At 56.0% G+C, this 23,262-nt stretch overlaps 1 protein-coding gene across 4 annotated transcripts in view; it reads right to left on the bottom strand.

Annotated features, from left to right (window-relative positions):
* Positions 1-23,262, bottom strand: part of LOC133210289 (receptor-type tyrosine-protein phosphatase V-like) — a 33,028-nt gene that overhangs the window by 3,023 nt on the left and 6,743 nt on the right. For 2 of the 4 annotated variants that reach the window (XM_061349550.1, XM_061349553.1), the window contains 30 exons: positions 22,858-23,118; positions 22,104-22,376; positions 21,018-21,287; positions 20,174-20,446; positions 19,721-19,993; positions 19,247-19,519; positions 17,660-17,929; positions 17,132-17,404; positions 15,814-16,086; positions 14,565-14,837; positions 13,439-13,708; positions 12,713-12,991; positions 12,359-12,493; positions 11,365-11,575; positions 9,213-9,298; positions 8,913-9,039; positions 8,566-8,613; positions 7,618-7,711; positions 6,848-6,938; positions 6,581-6,657; positions 5,644-5,778; positions 4,985-5,107; positions 3,878-4,038; positions 3,388-3,523; positions 2,823-2,902; positions 2,312-2,399; positions 1,904-1,994; positions 1,191-1,267; positions 743-877; positions 152-274 (listed from right to left, as the gene is read on the bottom strand). In XM_061349550.1, the coding sequence (XP_061205534.1) occupies positions 152-274; positions 743-877; positions 1,191-1,267; positions 1,904-1,994; positions 2,312-2,399; positions 2,823-2,902; positions 3,388-3,523; positions 3,878-4,038; positions 4,985-5,107; positions 5,644-5,778; positions 6,581-6,657; positions 6,848-6,938; positions 7,618-7,711; positions 8,566-8,613; positions 8,913-9,039; positions 9,213-9,298; positions 11,365-11,575; positions 12,359-12,493; positions 12,713-12,991; positions 13,439-13,708; positions 14,565-14,837; positions 15,814-16,086; positions 17,132-17,404; positions 17,660-17,929; positions 19,247-19,519; positions 19,721-19,993; positions 20,174-20,446; positions 21,018-21,287; positions 22,104-22,376; positions 22,858-23,118 (5,279 nt within the window). The remainder of the gene's footprint in view (positions 1-151; positions 275-742; positions 878-1,190; positions 1,268-1,903; positions 1,995-2,311; positions 2,400-2,822; positions 2,903-3,387; positions 3,524-3,877; positions 4,039-4,984; positions 5,108-5,643; positions 5,779-6,580; positions 6,658-6,847; positions 6,939-7,617; positions 7,712-8,565; positions 8,614-8,912; positions 9,040-9,212; positions 9,299-11,364; positions 11,576-12,358; positions 12,494-12,712; positions 12,992-13,438; positions 13,709-14,564; positions 14,838-15,813; positions 16,087-17,131; positions 17,405-17,659; positions 17,930-19,246; positions 19,520-19,720; positions 19,994-20,173; positions 20,447-21,017; positions 21,288-22,103; positions 22,377-22,857; positions 23,119-23,262) is intronic. The other 2 variants (XM_061349551.1, XM_061349552.1) reach the window with 2 other exon arrangements.

Below are 23,262 nucleotides of genomic sequence, written 5' to 3'. Positions count from 1 at the left end.
CTAGATTCCCTCCTGCATTGATGGACTGCCAGCACTTGCAGCTCAAGACAAGTCTCTGTGGACATTTCAACCCTTACCCCTACAGATCTCCTCCCTCAGCAGTGAAGAACACCCAAGCAGTGGGAGCCAGGCCAGCCCCATTGACACGTACATGTTTCATTTTGAGCTGGGTACACCTCCATCCAGACACAACCTTCTCTGTACCACACTGGATGTTCAGCATCTTTGTGCAGAGAGAGTCTCCTTCCAGGGGCCAGCACACCTCACTTGGGACCTGTGGGCAACAGCAAGTTTGGCTTCATGTTGACAGTTCCCATCTTTCACATCAGGCATCACCTTAGGGGGCTGTGATGGGGCTGGACCAGGAGCACCCCAGCATCACTCCATGGCAGTTCATCTGCTAGCTAAACCCTAGCAGACTGCAGTGGGCTTCCCTGTTAACACAGAGCTGCTTGGCAATGGGACTGCTCAGCAAATGCTCTCCAGCTGGGCTGGTCAGGGGCAGGAGCTCCTGTCCTTGGGTGCCAGGGAGATGCAGCTTGCAGAGCCCAGAGCCATGGATAGCACGGTGAGCAAACAAAACCTGCCTCCTGTGACAAGCTGTGGGAGCATTTTGACACAGGGAAGGTTTGGCTTTAGCTAAGCTGGACCTGCACCGAGGCACCAGTGAAAAGCATTCCGGTTTTAGAGCTTCCAACCCCATTAAACAAACCCCTGCCCTGCCGTGGCACAGGCACCTTACCTCCCCCTTCTCCTGCCAGGGCAGGAGCGTTAGGATGGTGTGAACATCCTGCTCCCACACCAGGGTCCAGAAGTCCTCCATGGTGAGCTTGTCAGGCCCCTGCACAGCCAGGTACTCCCTGCTGGAGCTGCAGCCCTGGGTGGGGAATGAGAACATCACTTTCCTGCTGGAGAGGGTGGCACAGGCATCCCAGTCAGCCCAGGCAGCTGCAGGAGAGGCCAAGAACAGAAGGGAAGCTCTGGGGGTGAGGAAGCAAGGAGTGATGAGAAAGCACCAGGGGAGGGAAGCGAGGAGAGCACAAAGTGGGCAGGTGAGGGAAGACGCATCCTCAGTCCCCTCTTGTCCACACAGGATCACAGCAGCAGCCACCAGTGGAGCTGCTCAGGGACAAGATGAGGAAGGGAGATGCAGGCACAGGGGTGGGCATTGCTGATAGGGGTACACTCACCGGGATGTGCCACACCTGCAGGAGACCTGAGAAAGGGCCCTGCTCCAGCAGGGAAAACTTCACTCTGGAGCGATCATCTGCAAAACACGTGGAGATGGAGGGACCGGGGCAGCCTCGCGCCCACAGCCACGCAAATCCAACCCCACATCCATCATTTCTCTGCAAAGGTGCTCCCCTCTGCTCTGCTCCTCTGCAGCTCATGGATGCTGGTCCCAAAAGACAGGTACCGACCCCAAACTCCTGCTCAAAGCAGAGATGTAGAGTGCAGGTAGCTCAGTGGAAAAGCCAATGGAGAGCTGCGTATCTCCAAGGATGGAGAGCCTGTAGATGCCCTGTTCCAGTGTCTGGCCACCTTTGGGGAATTCATTTGTCTTCTTATAGAGTTAGATTACCCTTCCTAATCACCCCCATTGCCTCTTGCCCTTCACAGTGCACTTCTGAGAAGCCTCTACATTTTCTCTGTGCCCTCCCAGCAGGTAGTTTAAGATGAAACAAGATTTCCCCCTTGCCTTCTCTCCTCCAGGCTGGACAAACCCACCTATCTCAGTCCCATACTTCACACGTTCCATCCCCAAAACAACCCTGGGAGCCTTCTGTTGAACCCAATGCAGTGGTGTCCAAGGATTATCTTGCCTTGTGGAGCACCAGCCCTGGTCCAGCCTGGCTCCATGCAGGTACAGGAAGGGAAGGTTGCTAGGTGTCACGGCACTTACAGGGGAGGATGCTGGAGGAGGGCCGTGCCTGCTGGTTGCCTGAGGATGGTGTTGCAGAGCTGGCTTCTTCCTTGACAACCTCCAGGAGGTTCTGCCAGAGTGGAAGCGGAAGAAGACGTGAGCAGGGAAGGGTCAGGAGGAACTGGGGACTCCAGGGCTCAGCAGAGGGGAGGTTATCCCTGCACACGCAGAAGCCTTAGGTGGGGTGCAATGGGACCACCTCTGAGCAGTGCAGGATGGGTGAGGGAGCTCCATGCCTGGAGATGCGATGCCACGGAGAGGGATGCAGCCAATCACGTGGGAACTGGTGCATGGGACCCACTCAGGATGCACTTCCTGCGTGTCCCCCCAGCCCGACCGTGTGGTCTCCCCAGTGCCTATGGCCACCCTGCTCAGGACAGCTCTCACCTCATACTCTCGCAGGAAGCCCACGTGGGACTTGGCTGCCTTCTGAGCATAGTGCTGAGCAAAGCTTTTCAGAGGGATGGGGCAGGACCTGCGGGGAGAAACGGGGTGTGAGGGTGAGGTGGAGCAAACGCAGCAGCATCCAGGCTCTGTCTGTTCATCCCCCAAATGCCGCGGCCCTCACAGCTCTGACCCATGCCAACTTGCTCTCCCCTAGGCAATGGCAAGACTTTCGTGTGCCACAACCATGGGCCCATTCCTAAGACACAGCAAGGATAAGGGATGGGGTAGACAATTTAACCCGAAAGATAGATATGTGACCCCCTCCAGTGTGCCCAGTGATGTACACCCAGTTCTGGGCTGGGCTCCTCAAAATACCAGGGGAGATGGTTGGAATGGGCTTCCCTGTCCTGTTCTCCTAGAGCCAAGGCTCAAGCTGAGGTGAGATTCCTGGATTGGAGGGGCTGTGGATCAGGGTGGGGAGAGCACCAGAGAAAACACAGCAGGCCCTCACCTCTCTGTCCCTGATAAACCCAACAGTGGCTCCTCCAAGATCTTCTCCAGGATACAGCTGTGCAGGAAAATGTACTGGGACTGGAAGACAAAAGCAGAAAGCAGTGCAGAGCACTGTACCCCACAGACAGGATGGCAGGGTGGTGATGACACTGCCTAGTGGGCAGAGGTTGTCCTACATTCATGCCCAAAAGGCTTTGCCTTCTTCAGTCTCAGAGCCACTGGGTCTGTTTGTCTCTCCTGAAGGGCAGTACGGACACTTTGTCCTAACCCTGAGTACTGGAAACAGTAGATGGGCTGTGGAGCATCACAGGCCAACAACGTGGTGAGGGTTAAGAATGGCCTGCAAACGTTCTGATCCCACTCCCAGGCACTCTGGGATGTCCTTGAGCCTCCTGGGAGGACTTGGATATTGTACACTGTGGGTCTAGCAAGGCATGAAGCCGAGCAAGCTGCTTTGAGCAGCATGGTGATGCAGTGTCAGGCTGGGGACCAGCCTGGGCTGTGCAGCCAGCTCTTTCAGCCCTGCTGGGTTGGAAGCAAGGGGGAAGAGGGCTCAGTCTTACCAGTGTCTGAATCATCAGGTAACGGTTCATCCGCAAGGCATAAACAACCCCAAACGTGTCCACCACCTTCTCCTGCTTCATCTGCTGCAGCAGCCGGTCCAGAGCAATGAACGTGCCGGTGCGGCCTACCCCAGCACTGAGAGCACAGACAGCAAGGGTTAGACAGAGCCCGACCCCACGGCTGATGGACTCCCATCCTTCTATGGAGGTTCCCTGATGCTGCACCCCAGGGCACCGGTCCCAACACAGCGTGAGGCTGAGGAACCGTTCTGATTGCCCTGGGTTGATGCTGACCATCTCCAGTCACCCCATCCCATGGGACTGGGTGGGAGGGCAGTCTGCAACAAGACCTGTTATCCCCAGTGGCCAGGCAGAAGACTCTCTACAGACCAGCCAAGGTCTGGGCACTGCTTTCCCTCCCAGTCTGTGTATTAGTAGGACCCTTGTCCCAGTGCCCTCTCCCGTCACCGCCTCCAGAGCAGAGCCTCACCTGCAGTGCACAAGGGTCGGCCCCGCATCCTTGGTGCTCTGGATATGCTCCCGAGCCAGCTCTCTGAAGGTCAGAATGGAAGTCGTGGACTCTGGGATCCCGTGGTCTGGCCATGCCGTGTAGTGCAGGTGGGACACGTGCCGCTCTGCCCCGACACCCTCCTGCCAGCGGGTGCTGGAGGTCAGTGTGCAGCCCCCAGCACAGGGACCTGCTGCACCCCACAGCCCTGGGAGCACCCTGGGACCTGGGATAACCCAGCTCTGCTGCAGGGAGCAGGCAGTGCCAGGTCTGCTGCTCTGCGTGCAGATCCTGCTGTCCTCCCTGCCATGCGGAGGCACATGGAGGTGATAGAAAACCTGCCCTAGATTGCCCTTGATGCTGCAGGCTGTGTCTGAGTGCAGGGATGCGGAAAGGAGAGAGCAAGGGTGGACTCGGCGATCATAGTATCACAGTATCACAGTATGTTAGAGATTGGAAGGGACCTCAAAAGCTCATCTAGTCCAATCCCCCTGCCGGAGCAGGAACACCTAGATAAGGTTACACAGGAACGTGTCCAGGCGGGTTTTGAATGTCTCCAGAGAAGGAGACTCCACAACCTCCCTGGGCAGCCTGTTCCAGTGTTCTGTCACCCTCACTGAGAAGAAGTTTCTTCTCAGGTTTAAGTGGAACCTCTTGTGTTCCAGTTTGTACCCATTGCCCCTTGTCCTATCATTGTTTGCCACTGAGAAGAGCCTGGCTCCATCCTCGGGACACTCCCCCTTTATATATTTATATACACTAATAAGGTCACCCCTCAGTCTCCTCTTCTCCAAACTATAGAGACCCAGCTCCCTCAGTCTCTCCTCATAAGGGAGATGCTCCACTCCCTTCATCATCTTAGTTGCCCTGCGCTGGACTCTCTCCAGCAGGTCCCTGTCCTTCTTAAACTGAGGGCGATGATGGATGTTGGATATTTCTGTGCCACCAAGTCTCAAGGCTCTGACTGCTCCTCAGGGGATTGGGGTGTCTTGAACCCCGCTAACGGGAAAAGCAATTACGGCACCACCACATCTCATGCAAAGCCCCAGCCCTTGGCAGCTCCCCAGGTCCTCTTGGGTCCTTACTCACGTGCCACAGTTTGAACTTGCGCATGGTCCACTCCTCGGAGCTGCTCTGCATCAGGAGGTGGATCCGGACCTGCCCGTAGGAGACCGGGGCAGATTCCGACGGCCAGTAATGGTCACAGAGGACCTAAAGCACAGGAAGGACAGGGTCAGTGAGGGCCCAGGTCCCACTGGGTGACATCCCAGCTCCCTGAGAGCATCTGGAGAGCAGCAGCTGTGCAGGGGAACAGGGCAGGTCTTGGGAGCAGGCAGAGGTGCCCTTTGCACCCCTTCCCCACACCTCCCCTTCATTTAGATCTCAGCCTCCTCCAGAGAAAAGGACCTGTTTGGGTCTCATCATCCCTGGAGACCAGAGGAACAGCCCGTGGGAGGGGTCTGATCCAGGGGCAAGCGGTCACTTCAGGTACTGCAGGAATACCTGGGGCTGATGGGCATGGCTCCACCTAAGCTCCACTTCTGCCCCTTTCCTACCCCAAGCTAACGCTGAGCTGCACACATCAGCCTCTGCTCCCTGCAGGCTGCCTATCAGGGACACTGTGTGGTCCATGCTTACCCTGGAGCTACACCTGAACAGGGGTTGGTGGAGGGCACAAACCCAGCCCTGGGCTTGGCTCACGCGACCAGCTGGGGCTGGCACATGGAAGCCCCATGGTGCCGACCTACCCGCCCGTTCTCCATGCACACTGTCAGCATGATGATGTTGCAGACGTTTTGCTCCCACACCAGCCTCCAGAAGTCCTCTATCGTCTTCTTCAGGGGCCCCTGGGTGGCAATGAACTCCTGCTGGGATGTATAGCCCTGAGCAGAGGCAGACAGAGTTGGCAAGGTGTGAAGGGAGATGAGTCCTGCTCTGGGATGGAATGAGTGCCTGCTCTGCTCTTGTGGCAGAGGGAGAAATGCCCCTGGCCCTTAGCACATGCAGGCAGCTCCCAAGAAGCTCATCTCAGAAGCAGCCGATTTTACAGGAATCCTGTGCTGCCCAGCACATGCTCTCTACATATCTGGAATAAAGACGTGAGCCCTGCTGCTCCCCTCCAAGCAGTCCCTCATTCAGCCTAACCAGGGAAAGACAGATCTGGGTCTTTCTCGTGCTCTGCAGTCATTGCTGAAGGTGGGGTGAGCATGCAAGGCCTCAGGCTGCTCCTTTGCCTTTGCCCCGTGACACACACATGCCCCGTGGATCCACGCTCCCGCGTGTGCATGCTCTGTGCCCTGCCTGTTACCTGGGAAAACCGCCCGGATGCGGGACGTGGGCACAGCTCCGGGGTCGTTCAAATGCAGCTGCACAGACCAGAAGGAGAAAGAGCAGGCAGACAGACAGGACAGTAAGCTGGGAGATGATGGGAAGAGGGCAGTCCTCAAGAAGAGAGCAGAAAGCCTAGCCAGCCTCCCCATACACACACCTCAGCACTTGCCATCTGAGGCTCCATCAACCCCTGCTAAAGGGCAGCGATGCACCTCTGCCTGACCCCCAGCTCCTTGCCCGTCTGTGCTGGATGTGGCAGCTCTTTCCCACCACCCCTCAACCTCAGTCTAGGAAGAGCTTTTCTGGTGGTGCCCTGTGGCCATCCCTCTGTGGGGAAGACAAGTGGGCACTCACAGGCATGAAGTTAGCATTGATGTAGTCCGAGTGTGGATCTTCCCCCAGCTGGCTCAGCTTGACCCGGGAGTGATCATCTGAAAGAGACCATTCCCCCATGACACCCCCAATGCATCCTTCAAGCGACCATCTCCTCTTCTCCTGGTAGCACATCATGAGGAGAAGCCCAGGAGAGGAGCCAGCCCCTGTGAACCCTGCAGTGATGCAAGGTGACCCGGTCCCTATGCACTGCATGGGAATTCCCACCCTGGAGGAGACAGCACTTACAGGGCAGCACATGGGGATATCTGTTCTTGGAGACATTTGCTGGGAGCTCAGCATCCACCTTCGGCTGCTCCTTCCCAACTTCCTTCAGCTCCTGTAGGACAGGGAAGAAAAGCCCAAATGTGTCTCTGGAGAGCTCCTGCTCAATGCTAACAGCTCTGTCTGGTGGTTGAAGAGGGTCACCCACCCACAGGGGACTGCTCTGCTCCTCCCTCAGTATGGCCTGTGAACTGTGAGCTTTTGCCAGTGCCTTTTCCAGCAGCACCATTTGTATTTAAAAGAAAAGAAGTCCAAGAAGTAATGGGGGGAATAAAAAACCTTCTCAGAAATCAGAAATCCAATAGGAAGTTCAGAGCATTTTGTGCTGCGAAACCAGAAATACCTTGGTGCTGCTTCTGTCTCTGTCCTCACCAAGAAAGCTAGAGAAGGGTGATCTGAGGAGGCTTTGAAACTGCTGATGGGACTCTCCAAGGTGCTGGCAGCAGAACAGCTCATTGCAACACCACGCAGCGTTTTCACCTCCAGTGCAGACCTAGGGCCCTGAGCTTTGTCCACCAGCAGCTATGGACAGTACGCGTTGACCCCACACCAAGGACAACCCGTGTTTCCACCAGAACCTGATCAAAGTGCCTGATCATCCAACCACTGTCCTCCAACATTGCCAAGACACGGGTTACTGTCCCTGGAGAGGAGGAGCCCATCCCAGCCACCCAACAGCATGAGCTACCTAGAGGGGAAATAAAGCCTCACCTCGAGCAGGAGCCTCATCTCACCTCAAACTCCTGGAAGAAAGCATGGTTAGCACTTGCTGTCTTCATCTCGTAGTACTGCTTGAAGCTCTGGATGGGAATTGGCCGATGGATGTTTCTGCAGGAAATGAAGTCCAGAGGAAAACTTTCCTTAGCTATTGGGAGGTCTGGCAGGCCAGTCAGGTGGCCAGTGAGACAGCCCAGCCTTGAGACCTGCAGTACCTGGATACACACACATAGAGATGGTTTATAGCCCATGTCATTGCCCAGGGAAGTGGGTCCAACAGAGCATTGTTTAAGTACTGGGGGGGATTTCAGGACAATGAGACAAGTTTTCTACTGCAAAAGCCTTGCAGAGGAGGGGTGGACAATGGAATGGAGCTGGGTAAGAAATACTGAACATGGGAAAGCCTGAGATTTAAAGAGTAACTGAAGGAGAGGAGACAGAGGTGGGCTGGAGCACCTCCTGTATGAAGCCAGGCTGAGAAAGTTGGGGCTGTTCAGCCTGGAGAAGAGAAGCTGTGTGGGGACCTCAGAGCAGCTTCCAGTGTCTGAAGGGAGCTATAGGGATGCTGGGGAAGGACTCTTCATTAGGGACTGTAGTGACAGGACAAGGGGTAATGGGTTCAGACTGAAACAGGGGAAGTTTAGATTGGATCTAAGGAGGAAATTCTTTCCTGTTAGGGTGGTGAGGCACTGGAATGGGTTGCCCAGGGAGGTTGTTAATGCTCCATCCCTGGCAGTGCTCAAGGCCAGGTTGAACAGAGCCTTGGGTGCCCTGGTTTAGTGTGAGGTGTCCCTGCCCATGGCAGGGGGTTGGAACTGGATGACCTTAAGGTCCTTTCCAACCCAAACTATTCTGTGATTCTATGGTTCTATTTTCCTTGAGTCAAAGCAAGAGAAAGGAAGTAGGTGAAGCACTCTGGGATGTGCAAGGGGGACACACAGAGAAGAGAAGGCTCCGGCACTCACCTCAAGCTGTAGGTCACCATTTCCTGGGGCAGGCTGCTCTTCCTGGTCCTAGAATCAAAGCATGGGAAATGTTACCCTTCCCTGCAGTGCAGGACAGATGTGGTGAGTGTTTTGCTGTCTCAGCTCACATCAGGCACATCTGCCTTGTACACGTGTAGGGGCTGTGAATTAACTGCACACAGGCAGCTCCTTGTGTCCCCCCCTGCCTTTTGCTTCTGGGCTTGCCAGGCACTACTCCACCAGCAGGTATCCTATTGCCTACATCTCTTTCACACCCTCCTGACCTGGCACTGGAGGTTGGGTTTCTCAGCCTGCACCCACTGGGTAAGAGATGGCTTTATCCTCACCTCTTTGCTCTGAGCTGTTTCCAGTAGACCAAAGCAAAAACAGCTGTGAGTGTCAAAAGAAATCCCACGATGATTCCAGAGATTATTGGTATTGAGAGAGGAGCAGCATCTGCTCCAGACCCAGCAGCTGGAATAACAAGAGATAGAACAGGCAGAAGTCAGTCAGTAAACGGTGACATTTACTGTATTATGTATACTGTACCATGCTACAGCCTATGATCTACCTCTGGCTTGCCATTTAGGTTGTTAATTATATCTAACCTACACAGCCAGATAGAGAAGATGGCATCTCCATCTTACCTGAGAACATGGTGAACGTCACTGCAGGGGCTACAGGGTCGTACTTGGTGAAGGCAGCAATGCTGAACCTAGGGCAAAGCAGAGACCTGTCATGAAGGCAATCTGAACTAAGCACAGCACCCATCAGCACAAAGACCCAAGGGAACAGGAAGCTACCTCTGTCTTGAAATGCTGTATTGGAAGAAACCAGTTTTGTGGTAAAGGGTTTTGGGAATGTATGGAAACGGGGTTTAGGGAATGTATGGAAACGGGGTTTAGGGAATGTATGGAAACAGGGTTTAGGGAATGTATGGAAACGGGGTTTAGGGAATGTATGGAAATGGGGTTTAGAGAATGTATGGAAACGGGGTTTAGGGAATGTATGGAAACGGGGTTTAGGGAATGTATGGAAATGGTCTTTCCTCCCTTTTCTGCCTCTTACACAAGGTGGTTGTGCTTGGGAGAACATAACAAAATGTTCAGAAAGCACAAAGGGAAACAGCTCTCCTCTGATGGATTATTTGCAGACAAAAGTAGGATGTTTCTGCTCTTCTGGGACAAAAATAGGGAAAGGCAGCAGTAAGGAGGGAAAATCAAGGGTTGAGTCACTCTCTTGGTTCATGTCAACCCATTAATTAAAGAGCTTAATTAACTTCAAGAGCTGAGCCCAGGTAGTTTCTTGAAACAGGGACACCTCAGCTGCAAGGGCTGAGCCCCAACCCAGACACTCCCATATGCACGAAGTGGCTGGTGCATCCCCTACCTAGTGGTGATCTGCCCTACACCTTCCTCCCAGCGGTGTGCACTGCAAGCCCATCCCTTGTGGATCAATAACTTGCTGGAAGATAGGAAACAAGGGCTGGCTTTCAGAATGGACATGGGCTGTCAGTGGTATCTGCCTTCTACCACGCTGCTGCCAGCTGACAAGGAAAGCAGCACTCAGGACACACATTGTTCAGGGCAGCCAAAATGAAAACAAGCTGTGCAGAGGTGCAAAAGGATCTTCTAGTCCTGAGTAAATGGACAGTTAAATCCATGTTCTTGAATCATGGGAGGCCGGTGGCTCTGAAAAGGCTGCTACCCTGCAGGAGAGCATCATCTTCCTGATCTCTTCCTAGAATCCCAGAGTGATTTGGGTTGGAAGGGACCTTAAAGCTCCTCCAGCTCCAACCCCTGCCACAGGCAGGGACCCCTTCCACTGGAGCAGCTTGCTCCAAGCCCCTGTGTCCAACCTGGCCTTGAGCACTGCCAGGGATGGGGCAGCCACAGCTTCTCTGGGCACCCTGTGCCAGCGCCTCAGCACCCTCACAGGGAAGAGCTTCTGCCTAAGAGCTCAGCTCAGTCTCCCCTCGGGCAGGTTCAAGCCATTCCCCTTGGCCTGTCCCTACATCCCTTGTCCCAAGCCCCTCTCCAGGTTCCCTGCAGCCCCTTTAGGCACTGGAGCTGCTCTAAGGTCTCCCCTTCAGGAGCCTTCTCTTCTCCAGGCTGCCCCAGCCCAGCTCTCTCAGCCTGGCTCCAGAGCAGAGCTGCTCCAGCCCTCGCAGCATCTCCATGGCCTCCTCTGGACTCTGCCCTAACAGAAGAGGTCGATGTTGGGGTGAAAATGGCAGCTGGGAAGCAGGGAGGGCAGATCCCTGCGTGTTTATGCTGGTGTTAAACTCCCCTTGAGGCTGCTGGCACATCTTGGTCTGAGCCAAGAGCTGTCACACAGACCCAGCTTGTGCTCAGGCTGCCCTGTGTCTTATTTGTGCTGGCTAAAGCAGAAGGCTTCAGTAAGTCAAGGTTGCCCTGCAATGCTTGAGAGTGAGTTGGGCAGGAGCCTTTAGCACTAATGAATAGCTGGGCTTGATGGACAATCAATCCCACAAAAGGAAAACTTCAGGGCAGATCCAATTCTTGCTTCATTCACAGGGGAAAGGAAGCTCTCCCCCAGGCACATGCTTTATCACCGTCTGTCTTTCTCTTTACCCCAGCACTCTCAGCGATTCCTAGCACTGGTTGGCCTCTCTTGCTCTATTTCAACTGAAATGGGACACCCACTTGAGCTGAAGTTCCCAAACCAATTGCAGCTCTGCACTCAGTGGTTCTGAGCCACAAATAACATCATCCATTTTAGCCCTTACCATCGCTCTGCCAGCCCCTTCTGCTCAGGAGGGATGCTGACACCTCTCACCTGTACTGCTCGTTGGCTTTCAGCTTCCCATTGCACGTTGCCCTGGACCGGCCGCACTCGTCTGTTCCCACTGGCACTCGCCAGGTTTCCGGGGTGCTCCCAGGGCTCGGATGGAAGGGGTTGGGGATTAGCACAGCCAGGTAGGAGTCTTCTGTCCCATAATAGTGGTCATACCAAGTGCTGGACATGATTTCCTGGGTGGGCCTCAGCACTGAGCAGGAACAGGATGACAGCGTTAGTTCCAAAGTGACATGTCCCTGCTCTGTGGAGAAGGACTTGGGGGTGTTGCTTGATGAGAAAATGAACATGAGCCAGCTTCAGTGTGCACTTGCAGCCCAAAAAGCCAACCATAACCTGGGCTGCATCAAAAGGAGCGTGACCAGCAGGTCGAAGGAGGTGATCCTGCCCCTTTATTCTGCTCTTGTGAGACCTCACTTGGAGCATTGTGTGCAGTTCTGGTGTCCTCAACATAAAAAAGACATGGAACTGTTGGAACAAGGCCAGAGGAGGCCACGAGGATGATCAGGGGCTGGAGCACCTCCTGTATGGAGACAGGCTGAGAAAGTTGGGGCTGTTCAGCCTGGAGAAGCTGTGGGGAGACTTCAGAGCAGCTTCCAGTGTCTGAAGGGGGCTACAAGGATGCTGGGGAAGGACTCTTCATTAGGGACTGTAGTGACAGGACAAGGGGTAATGGGTTCAAACTGAAACAGGGGAAGTTTAGATTGGATCTAAGGAGGATGTTCTTTGCTGTTAGGGTGGTGAGGCACTGGAATGGGTTGCCCAGGGAGGTTGTGAATGCTCCATCCCTGGCAGTGTTCAAGGCCAGGTTGGACAGAACCTTGGGTGCCATGGTTTAGTGTGAGGTGTCCCTGCCCATGGCAGGAGGGTTGGAACTGGATGATCTTAAGGTCCTTTCCAACCCTAACTATTCTATGACATCCAGGGAAACTGCTGCCCTTCTAGGGCAGACTGGGATGTGCAATGGGGCACTTACAGGAATCATTAGTGGTAGCGATGACACCATAGTACTCAATCTGTCCATTCTCCTCGCTGAACAGGTCAGATGGAATGATAACTGTGGAGCTGGCCTCCACCCGGAAGATGTCTGCTCGCAGGGGTGGAGGCAGGGCTGGAAGAGGAACCAGAAAGCACAGCCTTTTAGTGTGTCCCCTGCTCCCACTCCCATATTGCTCAGCCTGTGACTAATGCCAGCATGACTGCCCCAAGCCCTGACCCACTGCAGTGGGTCACAAGCACCTGAAAGAGAACCCAGATGCCTACTAATTAGCAACACTGGGTGTCTTCTGCTGGCGTCTGTGGCAAGGCTGCAGGGAAGAAGGGGACTCACCCTCCACTGTTGTGTTGCAGAACAGAGTAACAGCCTGGCTCCTCATCGTGTTCATGCCCACTGTGCTCACAATGATTCGGTAGGAAGAGTTTGGCTCCAGCCCCTCCAGGCTGGCCTTGCTTGTAGGGATGCTCATGACATACTTAGAGGTAGGAGGTCCATCAGAAAGTCTCTCTGTCACCACCTCATAAGCCTCCACATCTCCAGGAGAGCTACTCCAGTTCAAGTAAAGGCTCCTTGACTCTGGTAGGCATTGCACATCCTCCACTGGGATTGGCTCTGTCAAGGAGATACAGCAGGATCTGATCTCACTGGACCAGAGGAATCCCAACCTCAGTCCATACATCAGCCCGGAATCACTGTGGACCTCTACTGCCTGTCCCTAGGTCAGTGAGAAAGGAGCAGAGCTGGACATGGGCAACCTGGGAGCTTTTTGTGCCAAGGGCCACAGGATAAGGTGAATGGGTCAGGGTCTGAGCAAGTGCCTTAGAGGAGATCTCTGCAGAGGCCAACTCACTGCACAGGTAGCCAGTCCTGAAGGTGATGGTTCTGAAATCCTTATGTTGGGGCTCTTATGGAGCTGATGGCTACCAGAGCATCACCCAGCTGCCTTTCCGCACCTCCCACCATGAAGACTTCCTATGCTCCCGTTGATACCCAATGACTGATCCAGTCTTGAGGCCACGCAAGCGTTTCTCCCCCATCCCTATGGCAGCGCATACCCACCCACTGGCACTGGCAATGGCTTGGTGCTGCTCCAGTAGGGCCCGGCCACGCAGCTCAAGGACACAGAGTAGTTCCTGCCTGGGATCAGCCCCTGGAGGAGGTGCTGGAGCTGTCCTCTGCGGAGGATGTGCCTCCAGGGCAGCGTGCTGTTCCTGGGATCCCGCAGCCACAGCTGGCACTCATCCTGCTGTCCAGAGACACTGCCCCACGAGATGAGCATCGAGCGGTTCCCTTCTACCACCGCAGAGAGGTTTTTGGGGACGGAGGGGGCTGCAATGAGAACCACACCAGGGGACAGTTACTGGTGTGCATGCACTCCCTTCCACCCTGTGGAGACACGAGAAGATGGGTAACATGCAAGGAAGCCTCATATGCTCAGTGGTACCGGTTCTGCAGCTGCCGGCTGCCACTACCAGAGATGACCTTTAAATGGCAATGGGAGGACATGCAGAGTGAGGAGCATGGGGAGACGGGCTCCCCCTCTTGCTAATTAGCCTGTTTCATTAGAGACCTGCCTGAAGGGCTCTGCATGTGACTGCCAGCACCCTGCCAGCGGCTGGCTGAGCATGGGAGCAGAGGCCTTTGGATTACCCAAGCAAAGGGCAGGGGCTGTGGGGACAAGCACATGAAAAGGCTTATTATGCTTATCTGCAAAGTTCACATTCCTTGAGGAAAAGCCCAGCAGATGCCCAGCCCCCTTTTATTCCCCATGCCAGGAATTCTCGGAGTGCCTGGGAAAAAGGCAGCAGGGATGGTGGGATGTCCCCCCCTGGCTGTAAGGCTTCATGGGCTCCCAGGATGTGGGTGTCCTCTACCAGAGCATCACTCCTGCTATGGGATCCCCTGCTCTTGTTCAGTGACCCATGTCTAGAGGAGCCAGTAGGGTTCTGCCTCCTGAAACAGCAACCATGGCTGCCAGACTGCCCGATGAGCAGCAGCTCTGCCCTGCTCTCCATCCCAAGGGGCTTCACACTCCCTTATCCCATTGCTATGGTGGTTCCTACAGCTTTCAGGCTGCAGTCCTGGCCATGCCCATGCCCCTTCCCACTGCAGGTGTTGAGTCCACCCTGCTGGGGAAGGCTGAGCCTCGTGCATGATGCAAGGACCTCCAGCTCTTGCCACTTACTTGTCCAGTCGCTGATGTTCCCAGCGGAGGCTGCGTAGGGCCCTGACATGGACACCACTTCCAGCAGGTATTTGTGTCCTGGAGCCAGGCCAGAAAAGGTGAATTTGCTGGTGCCTTTCCCAACAGACACATTGGCTGCCACAATACCTGATCCCCAGTGATACAGGAGGAGCCTGTAACTGTCTTGTCCTTGGGGTTCGGCTTGCCAGGATGCACTCAGCCTGTTGGGATACCCCTGGTTCGTCATGTACACGTTACGGGGGGGCAAGGGGTCTGGAGAGACAGGATGGGAGATGGGTCAGTGAAAGGTCTGAGAACATTGCCTCGGTATCTCAGCAGTGTCAGCAGAAGGGCTGCAAGATGCAGCTCAGGGCACTTTGTCTCAGGTAGACGGCTGCATCCACCAGCCTGGAAGCTTTTGCAAGCTTCAAGTGATGTCTGTCTGAGCAGATAGCCCTGCGCCAGCTGGAGTGAGGTGGGTGAGAAGGAAGCTCAACATAAAAAGGACATGGAACTGTTGGAACAAGGCCAGAGGAGGCCACGAGGATGCTCAGGGGCTGGAGCACCTCCTGTATGGAGCCAGGCTGAGAAAGTTGGGGCTGTTCAGCCTGGAGAAGAAAAGGCTGCAGGGAGACCTCAGAGCAGCTTCCAGTATCTGAAGGGGGCCTATAGGGATGCTGGGGAGGGACTCTTCATCAGGGACTGTAGTGATAGGACAAGGGGTAACGGGTTAAAACTTAAACAGGGGAAGTTTAGATTGGATCTAAGGAGGAAATTCTTTCCTGTGAGGGTGGTGAGGCACTGGAATGGGTTGCCCAGGGAGGTTGTGAATGCTCCATCCCTGGCAGTGTTCAAGGCCAGGTTGGACAGAGCCTTGGGTGCCATGGTTTAGTGTGAGCTGTCCCTGCCCATGGTAGGGGGATTGGAATTGGATGATCTCAAGGTCCTTTCCAACCCAAACTATTCTATTATGTTCAGTTTCATTCTATTCTATTCTATTCTGGGGCAACTGAATGCCTCTGATGACTGCTCCCTCCTCCATGCCTCTCCTCTGAAGCACAGCCCTGGAGCTTCAGCTCACCTGGAGCTGTTGGAGCTGACAGTGAGGGTGGGCAGAGCCCTGCTCAGTGCCACAGCACCGACATGCCCTTGAGTTCAGGCAGGGCTTGGGACCTGCCATGGTCAGCGGGGCCATGTCCTTTGCCGTGAGCTGTCGTGACCCACATCCCAGTCCAACCCAGGCACTCACGTGTCCAGTTGCTGACATTCCCTGCAGGTGCATGGTAGGACCCCGCCACGGACGCCACCTCCAGCAGATGCTTGCTTCCAGGGGCCAGCCCAGTGAAGGTGAAGCTGTGGGTGTCCCTCCCAAGCGAGGTGCTGGCTGCCGCCGTGCCCAGCCCAGCGCGGTACAGGGTCAGTGCGTACCCATCTCGGCCCCCGGCCGCGGCTCCCCAGGATGCGCTCAGCCTGTCGGGGTGCCCTGTGCTCAGCAAGCGCACGGCGGTCGGGGGCAGCGGGCCTGGGGAGTCACCAAACCTGATGTTAGGGACTGGAGACCGTGTAGGAGGAAACGGACTCTCAATGGGACGTTGTGCCATGGGGCAGATGCTTCCTGAGGGCTGGGACTCAGGCGCCCTCAGCACACTCCTCCTCTTCACTTTTCCCTTTCCTGTCCCATCCCACCTCACCTTCAGTGCTGCTCACTCTCCGTGGTCCCTCACATGCCAACCCTTCATCCAGGTCACCCTCAAGCCCATAGCCAAGCTGAAGTGCCTTTGTCACTGCTGTGTGCACATGCATCCTCCAGCACCCAGCTAGTGTGGGCAGAGCTGGCACAATGTCTATTCTCTGTGTGGTCCTGAAGTCTTTCTGGATGATGTGCTGCAATGGTCCATCTCCAGAGCAGAGAGCTGCTCTCCTGGCAGAACTGGGGACCAGCCTCTTGTATTACACTGATTAAGCTTTATGGTGGTGTGGTTTCTACCTGTTGGAGGAGACTCAGTGATGGCATGAGTGCTCCTATATACATAGAGATGGGGCATCATGGGCAGCGGATGTCCCTGCATGGGCACAGCTGGGCAAACCTACATGTCACCAGCATGTCCTTGTAGTGATAGGACAATGGGTGATGGGTTCAAACTGAAACAGGGGAAGTTTAGATTGGATCTAAGGAGGAAATTCTTTCCTGTTAGGGTGGTGAGGCACTGGAATGGGTTGCCCAGAGAAGCTGTGAATGCTCCATCCCTGGCAGTGTTCAAGGCCAGGTTGGACAGAGCCTTAGGTGACATGGTCTAGTGTGAGATGTCCCTGCCCATGGCAGGGGGATTGGAACTGGATGATCTTAAGGTCCTTTCCAACCCAAACTATTCTACGAGTCTATGATTCTATGTACCTGTGCCAGACTATAGGCAAACATCCATGTGCTGATGAGGGGAAGATTGTGCTCTTGCACTGACTGCTGTGCCTTGCACCCATGCACTCATCTGTGCACATCTCTAAAGCCATCGGGTCCCTGTAAACCTCCCACCCACCCCTGTGCAGGGGATGCTCCTCCAGGCACTCACGTGTCCAGCCACTGACGTTGGGTGCCGCTGCCTGGTATGGTCCAGCCGTGGCACTGGCCTCCAGGGAGTACTGGTACCCAGGGGCCAGCCCGGTGAAGGTGAAGCTGTGGGTGTCCCTCCCAAGCGAGGTGCTGGCTGCCGCCGTGCCCAGCCCAGCGCGGTACAGGGTCAGTGCGTACCCATCTCGGCCCCCGGCCGCGGCTCCCCAGGATGCGCTCAGCCTGTCGGGGTGTCCTGTGCTCAGCAAGCGCACGGCGGCCGGGGGCAGCGGGCCTGGGGAGGAGACACGGGTCAGTGCCAGGATGCAGGTGTGGGCGGAGGGAAAGGGGATGCTGCACATCTGAGCCTGTGGATGGCTACCAAGGATACGGGTGGTTATGCCACAGGGCTGTGCAGAGCTGGGCACAAGTGCCAGGCACTCGGGCATGTGGGAGAAGAAGGCAGGATCTGGCTGCTCTAGTATGGCCTCTGATTTAAACCAGGAAGGGGGAGAGCTGGTGGAGCCTGCAAGGAGAGCATCATACTCACGTGTGCAGTGGGTGCGGTTGGGGGTGCTGCTGTGGAAGGGTCCAGCCGTGGCCCTCACTGCCACGCTGTAGTGGGTACCAGAGCTCAAGTTCCTGAAGATGTGACTCCTGGCACCGGCACCCAGCACCATGTGCCCAATGTGACTGCTGGAGGCTGTGTCATAGATATCCACCACGTAGCCCTCAGCTCCTCGCCCCACTGCTGCCCAGGACGCCTGCAGGGAGGAGGCAGAGGGGCTGCGCAGGGTGAGGTTGGCAGGAGCCAAGGGATCTGGAAAGCAACAGGGAGAGAGTCAGCCTCTGAGTGCCCCCACTCACTGCACAGCACTACGAGCTCATCCAGAGATCCTCCAGAGAGGAGCACGGGGACAAATGGGCTCTGAATGCAATATATCCAGGGTTTGGAGCTGGAAATGGCAAGGGAGATACCCAGAGCCCTTGGGGTGGATGGGGAGGATTGGCTCTGTACTGGGGAAGGAGTGAGGGCAGGGAGCAGAAAGGTGGCACAGCTATGCAGGAGCTTGGGGCACAGCAGGGATGGTTTGGGATGGGGAAGGTGGCGGTGGATGCTCTGCAGAGCTCAGATGGAAGCTCTGTGGCACAGCTATGCAGGAGCCTGTGACGCAGCAGGGATGGTTTGGGATGGGGAAGGTGGTGGTGGATGCTCTGCAGAGCTCAGATGGAAGCTCTGTGGCACAGCTATGCAGGAGGTCCTGGCACAGCAGGGAGGGTTTGGGATGGGGAAGGTGGTGGTGGATGCTCTGCAGAGCTCAGATGGAAGCTCTGTGGCACAGCTATGCAGGAGCTCGGGGCACAGCAGGGATGGTTTGGGATGGGGAAGGTGGTGGTGGATGCTCTGCAGAGCTCAGATGGAAGCTCTGTGGCACAGCTATGCAGGAGCCTGTGACGCAGCAGGGATGGTTTGGGATGGGGAAGGTGGTGGTAGATGCTCTGCAAAGGTCACATGGAAGCTCTGTGGCACAGCTATGCAGGAGCTTGGGGCACAGCAGGGATGGTTTGGGATGGGGAAGGTGGTGGTGGATGCTCTGCAGAGCTCAGATGGAAGCTCTGTGGCACAGCTATGCAGGAGCTCAGGGCACAGCAGGGATGGTTTGGGATGGGGAAGGTGGTGGTGGATGCTCTGCAGAGCTCAGATGGAAGCTCTGTGGCACAGCTATGCAGGAGCCTGTGACGCAGCAGGGATGGTTTGGGATGGGGAAGGTGGTGGTGGATGCTCTGCAGAGCTCAGATGGAAGCTCTGTGGCACAGCTATGCAGGAGCCTGGCACAGCAGGGATGGTTTGGGATGGGGAAGGTGGTGGTGGATGCTCTGCAAAGCTCACATGGAAGCTCTGTGGCACAGCTATGCAGGAGCTCAGGGCACAGCAGGGGTGGTTTGGGATGGGGAAGGTGGTGGTGGATGCTCTGCAGAGCTCAGATGGAAGCTCTGTGGCACAGCTATGCAGGAGCTCATGGCACAGCAGGGATGGTTCGGGATGGGGAAGGTGGTGGTAGATGCTCTGCAAAGCTCTGATGGAAGCTCTGTGGCACAGTGAGATGCTGTGTCCAACCCAACCCATCAGACTCACGTGTCCATTGGGTGACGTTGGTGGAAGAGGCTTCATATGAGCCTTTCATGGCAATGACCTGCACAGCAAACCTGCTGCCTGCCTCCAAGTGAGTCCAGGTGATGTTCTGGGCATCTGGACTCAAGGTCTGGACCCGATCCCTGCTCTGGGTGCTGAGGCCATACAGAATAATGCGGTAGTGGTCCCTCCTGCCAGGGGGCTTGTTCCAGCTCGTGTAAAGCTCTGAGGAGCTGCCTAGGCTGACAAGGGTCAAGTTTGTAGGTGCAGCAGGGACTGTGAGGAAAGAGAGACACATGAGTTAGAGAGAAAAAGAGCCAGTTCTGAACAGGCAGCGTTCCGCAGGCAGGCAGCACAACCGGCCAGCAAACACTGCTGCCCTCCTCTCGCTGGGTGCCAACACTGATCCCCATCCCATTCTGGGGCTCCTGTAGTGCTCCGAACCCAAAATCACCCATGGGGGCTATGGATGCTCACCTGTGCAGCCAGTGACGTTCTTTGTGGGGGAGTGGTAAGGTCCAGCTACTGCCCAGATCCTAACAAGGTAGCATGCTCCTGGCTCCAGCTGCTCCAGGGTGACATTAGTGCTGTCCTTCCCAGCTTCAAGGTTCCTTGCTGGTGCAGAAGAGCCTTCCTTGTGCACACTGAGCTTGTATCTATCCCTCTGCCCAGGAGGGGTCTCCCAGTGCACAGCCAGAGCCCAGGCAGCGCTGGCAGGGCTTGCCGACAGGGAAAGAGGAGGTAGTGGCACTGTAGGGGAGAACCAGCATTACAGGATGCTCAGGGCTGACTCCGGTTTGGGAATGAAGCTGGGAGCTGCAGGACTGTCAGCACTGAACATGCTAAGACCCCGCTCTTGGTTCCCAGTCCCCCACCGGATCAGAGCCAGGCTGGGTACCAGGGATGGGTGCAGAAGAGCCCCGTTCCTACCAGTGTAACCGACGGCAGTCTGGGAGGAGGTGCGATGAGGCCCAGCCTGAGAAATGATCTCCACGCGGTACCGGGACCCCGGCACCAGCCCCTCCAGGTCGAGCTGGGTGACTCCACGCGGGACAGACACGTTCCTGATGATGGACAGGGATTCGGCCACCGAGAGCTGCACCAAGTGGTCTCTGCCACCACCGCCAGACTCCATCCAGCTCACGTGGAGCTCCTGGGGTCTCTGGCCAGGCTGCAGGCTCACGTTAGCCAGGGAGAGTGGATCTAGGGGGAAACGCAGCACAGAGACCCATCAGATGGAGGAGGTGAGCAATGGAACAGCCTGCACCTCCGCATAGGGCTAAAGGAGAAGCTGACTGCCACATCCTGGGGACTTGCAAGTTGCCCGTGCGTGTTCCCAAGGTGCTGCTAGCAGATGTGTGCTGTGCTGAGAAGAAAGCCCTCAGCTCACCAGGGGGCTGTTGTGCTCCATGGACAGGGAGCAACAAGCCCATTATGGGTCTCTATGGTTCCTCTCTCATGTCCCTCTCCCACCAGAACCAGGAGATCACAGAGGGTCTAGGCAGAAGGTTCGCCTGAGCTGGGGAAGAAGGTCTTTTGGGACCCAGAAGCAATCCCACAGCACCTAACTCATGCCATCATAGATGATCTTAAGGTCCTTTCCAACCCTAACTATTCTATGATTCTATGATCTGCTCTGATTCCCAGCGGCAGGAAGCATGCAGCTCTCACCCGAGCCCTCCCTCCACCCAAACACATCCATGTCACTGTCGGGTTTGCAGGCAGTGCCAGGGTGCCCCATCCCTGCAAGGGGCTGGGGACACTTGTCACTCACATGTCCACTCAGTGGCGAAGTGTGAGGAGGATCTGTAGGGGCCAGCGAGGCTGGTCACCTTCAGGAAGTACTGAATGCCAGGGGACAGCCCCAGGAACGTGAAATTGTGGGTGTCCGGCCCCACTGTGATGTTCCTATGCACTGGAAGGCTCCTGCTGTAGAGCTGCAGGTGGAACCGGTCCACATCGCCAGCAGCCTTGTCCCAGAAGGCAGAGAGTCCCAGTGGGCGTCGGGTGTTGGTGAGGGTCACACCGGTCGGAGCCAGGGGGTCTGGGGGAGAAGAGACACCCAAGGCAGTGAGAAGCGGCTGTGGTGCGGAGCAGCGACCGCACGTGCTTGCCCTGGGCACCTCCACCCCTGTCCCTGGTGGGCTCAGGTCAGAGTTAGCCCTGGCACACATCAAACCTGCTGGAGAGAGTCCAGCGCAGGGCAACTAAGATGATGGAGTGGAGCATCTCCCTTATGAGGAAAGACTGAGGGAGCTGGGTCTCTATAGTTTGGAGAAGAGGAGATTGAGGGGTGACCTTATTAGTGTATATAATATATAAAGGGGATGTCGAGGTGGAGCCAGGCTCTTCCAGTGGCAAACAATGAAGGACAAGGGGAATGGGTAAATGGAAAAGAGGTTCCACTTAACTCTTCTCAGTGGGGACGAACACTGGACAGGCTGCCCAGGGAGGTGTGGGTTCCTCTGGAGACATTCAAAACCCGCCTGGACACGTTCCTGTGTAACCTTATCTAGGTGTTCCTGCTCCGGCAGGGGGATTGGACTGGATGAGCTTTTGAGGTCCCTTCCAATCTCTAACATACTGTGAAACCCCAGAGCACCTCAAGCTTCTGCTCCGCAACAGACATGGGAGCGGGTCCCCACCTCCCCTGCTCAGTGATGGGCTCCTCCTGCACTGAAGACCCTTCTAATTCCAACCTGACTAAATGTGGCTCTGCTTCTCCTTCTGCCCTTTGCATGTCTGTGTATCCCTGCCCCCCCTATATGTGGTCCACACTCTGCCTTGCTTCCATGCCAGAACATCCCGCTCTCATTGGATGCATTCTGCAGTAGGATTGAGGCAGGGGCATCGCTCTCACATGTCCAGTCTGTGGCTGATCGCACAGAGGATCTGTAGGGTCCGGCCATAGCAGCCATCTCCAGTGTGTACTGCCGCCCGGGGACCAGGTCCTCAAAGGTGACGTTTCTCCACTCCTTCCCCAGATCCATGCCCTTGACCCGCTCCTGGGACTTGGTTTCCCAGAGGATGCCTGTGTAGCCAGTGCTGCCGGTGGGAGCTGCTCTCCAGGAGGCTTGCAGGGAGGTGCTGTGGCCCTGGTTGCTGAGGGTCAGCTGCTGCAGCGGCAAAGGATCTAGGAAAGGAAAGGCCGAGGGTCAGAGCAGCACCCAGCTGGGGTCAACAGGCAGATGTGCAGGGCCTGGAGACCCTGCCCTGGCGAAACCCATAGGCACGCTTTGGCTGCTGCCACCCCATCAGTCTGGCGGGGACTGGGACAGCCCAGGGCTCAGGTTGACATGGCAAGAGAGGGATGCTTTGGTGCTGAAAGTGATGGGATGGTCTGGGCAAGGTGGAGAGGTGGCTCAAGGCAGTGCCATAAGGGGCAGCCCAAGGGAGGAGGAGGAGGAGGAGGGCACCTGGCTCTGCTGACCCTTGAGCTGGGTGATTGGGATACAGACCAGGGTCAGACACATCCACCTCTGCTTTCTTCCTGAGCCTTTCACCCTTTTATTGCATGAAGCTGCAGAAGACCCATGCTAGCACATCCCTGAGGCACAACATCACAGGGAAGGGCAAGATCTAGTGGGAATCCCGGGGCTGGCTGTAGCACTCACATGTCCAGTTGGTGATGCGCTGGGGTGAGGATGTGTAGGGGCCAGCCACGGTGCTGACCTCAAAGGTGTAGAGAGTCCCAGGGCTGAGGCCCTCGTAGGTGAAGTTGGTGGCACCTCTGAGCAGCGAGCTGTTCTTTATGGGGTCCTCCATGGTGCTGAGGGCCAGCACGTAACCTTCTCCCATTGCCTCCTCCCAGCTGGCTAGCAAGCTGTGAGGGCTCTGCTGGCTGGACAGACTCACTCCAGATGGTGGTAGCGGCTCTGCAGAGAACAAGGATGGGATCACACCATGGGGCAGAGCATCAGGCAGCCAGATTGCTCCCAGTGGTCCCTCCACCAAACACAGGCAGCCAGGGCTGCAGGAAGAGCTTTTCACTACCCCCAGCACCAGGGACTGGGCGAGTG

The sequence above is a fragment of the Neopsephotus bourkii genome, unplaced genomic scaffold, assembly GCF_033783945.1.
Source record: "Neopsephotus bourkii isolate Nb327-2 ecotype Australia unplaced genomic scaffold, CSIRO-AGI_Nbou_v1 NB_414, whole genome shotgun sequence".
Lineage (NCBI taxonomy): Eukaryota > Metazoa > Chordata > Aves > Psittaciformes > Psittacidae > Neopsephotus > Neopsephotus bourkii.
Note: the sequence above shows the minus strand (reverse complement) of the source record. Positions and strands in the feature narration are given on the sequence as shown.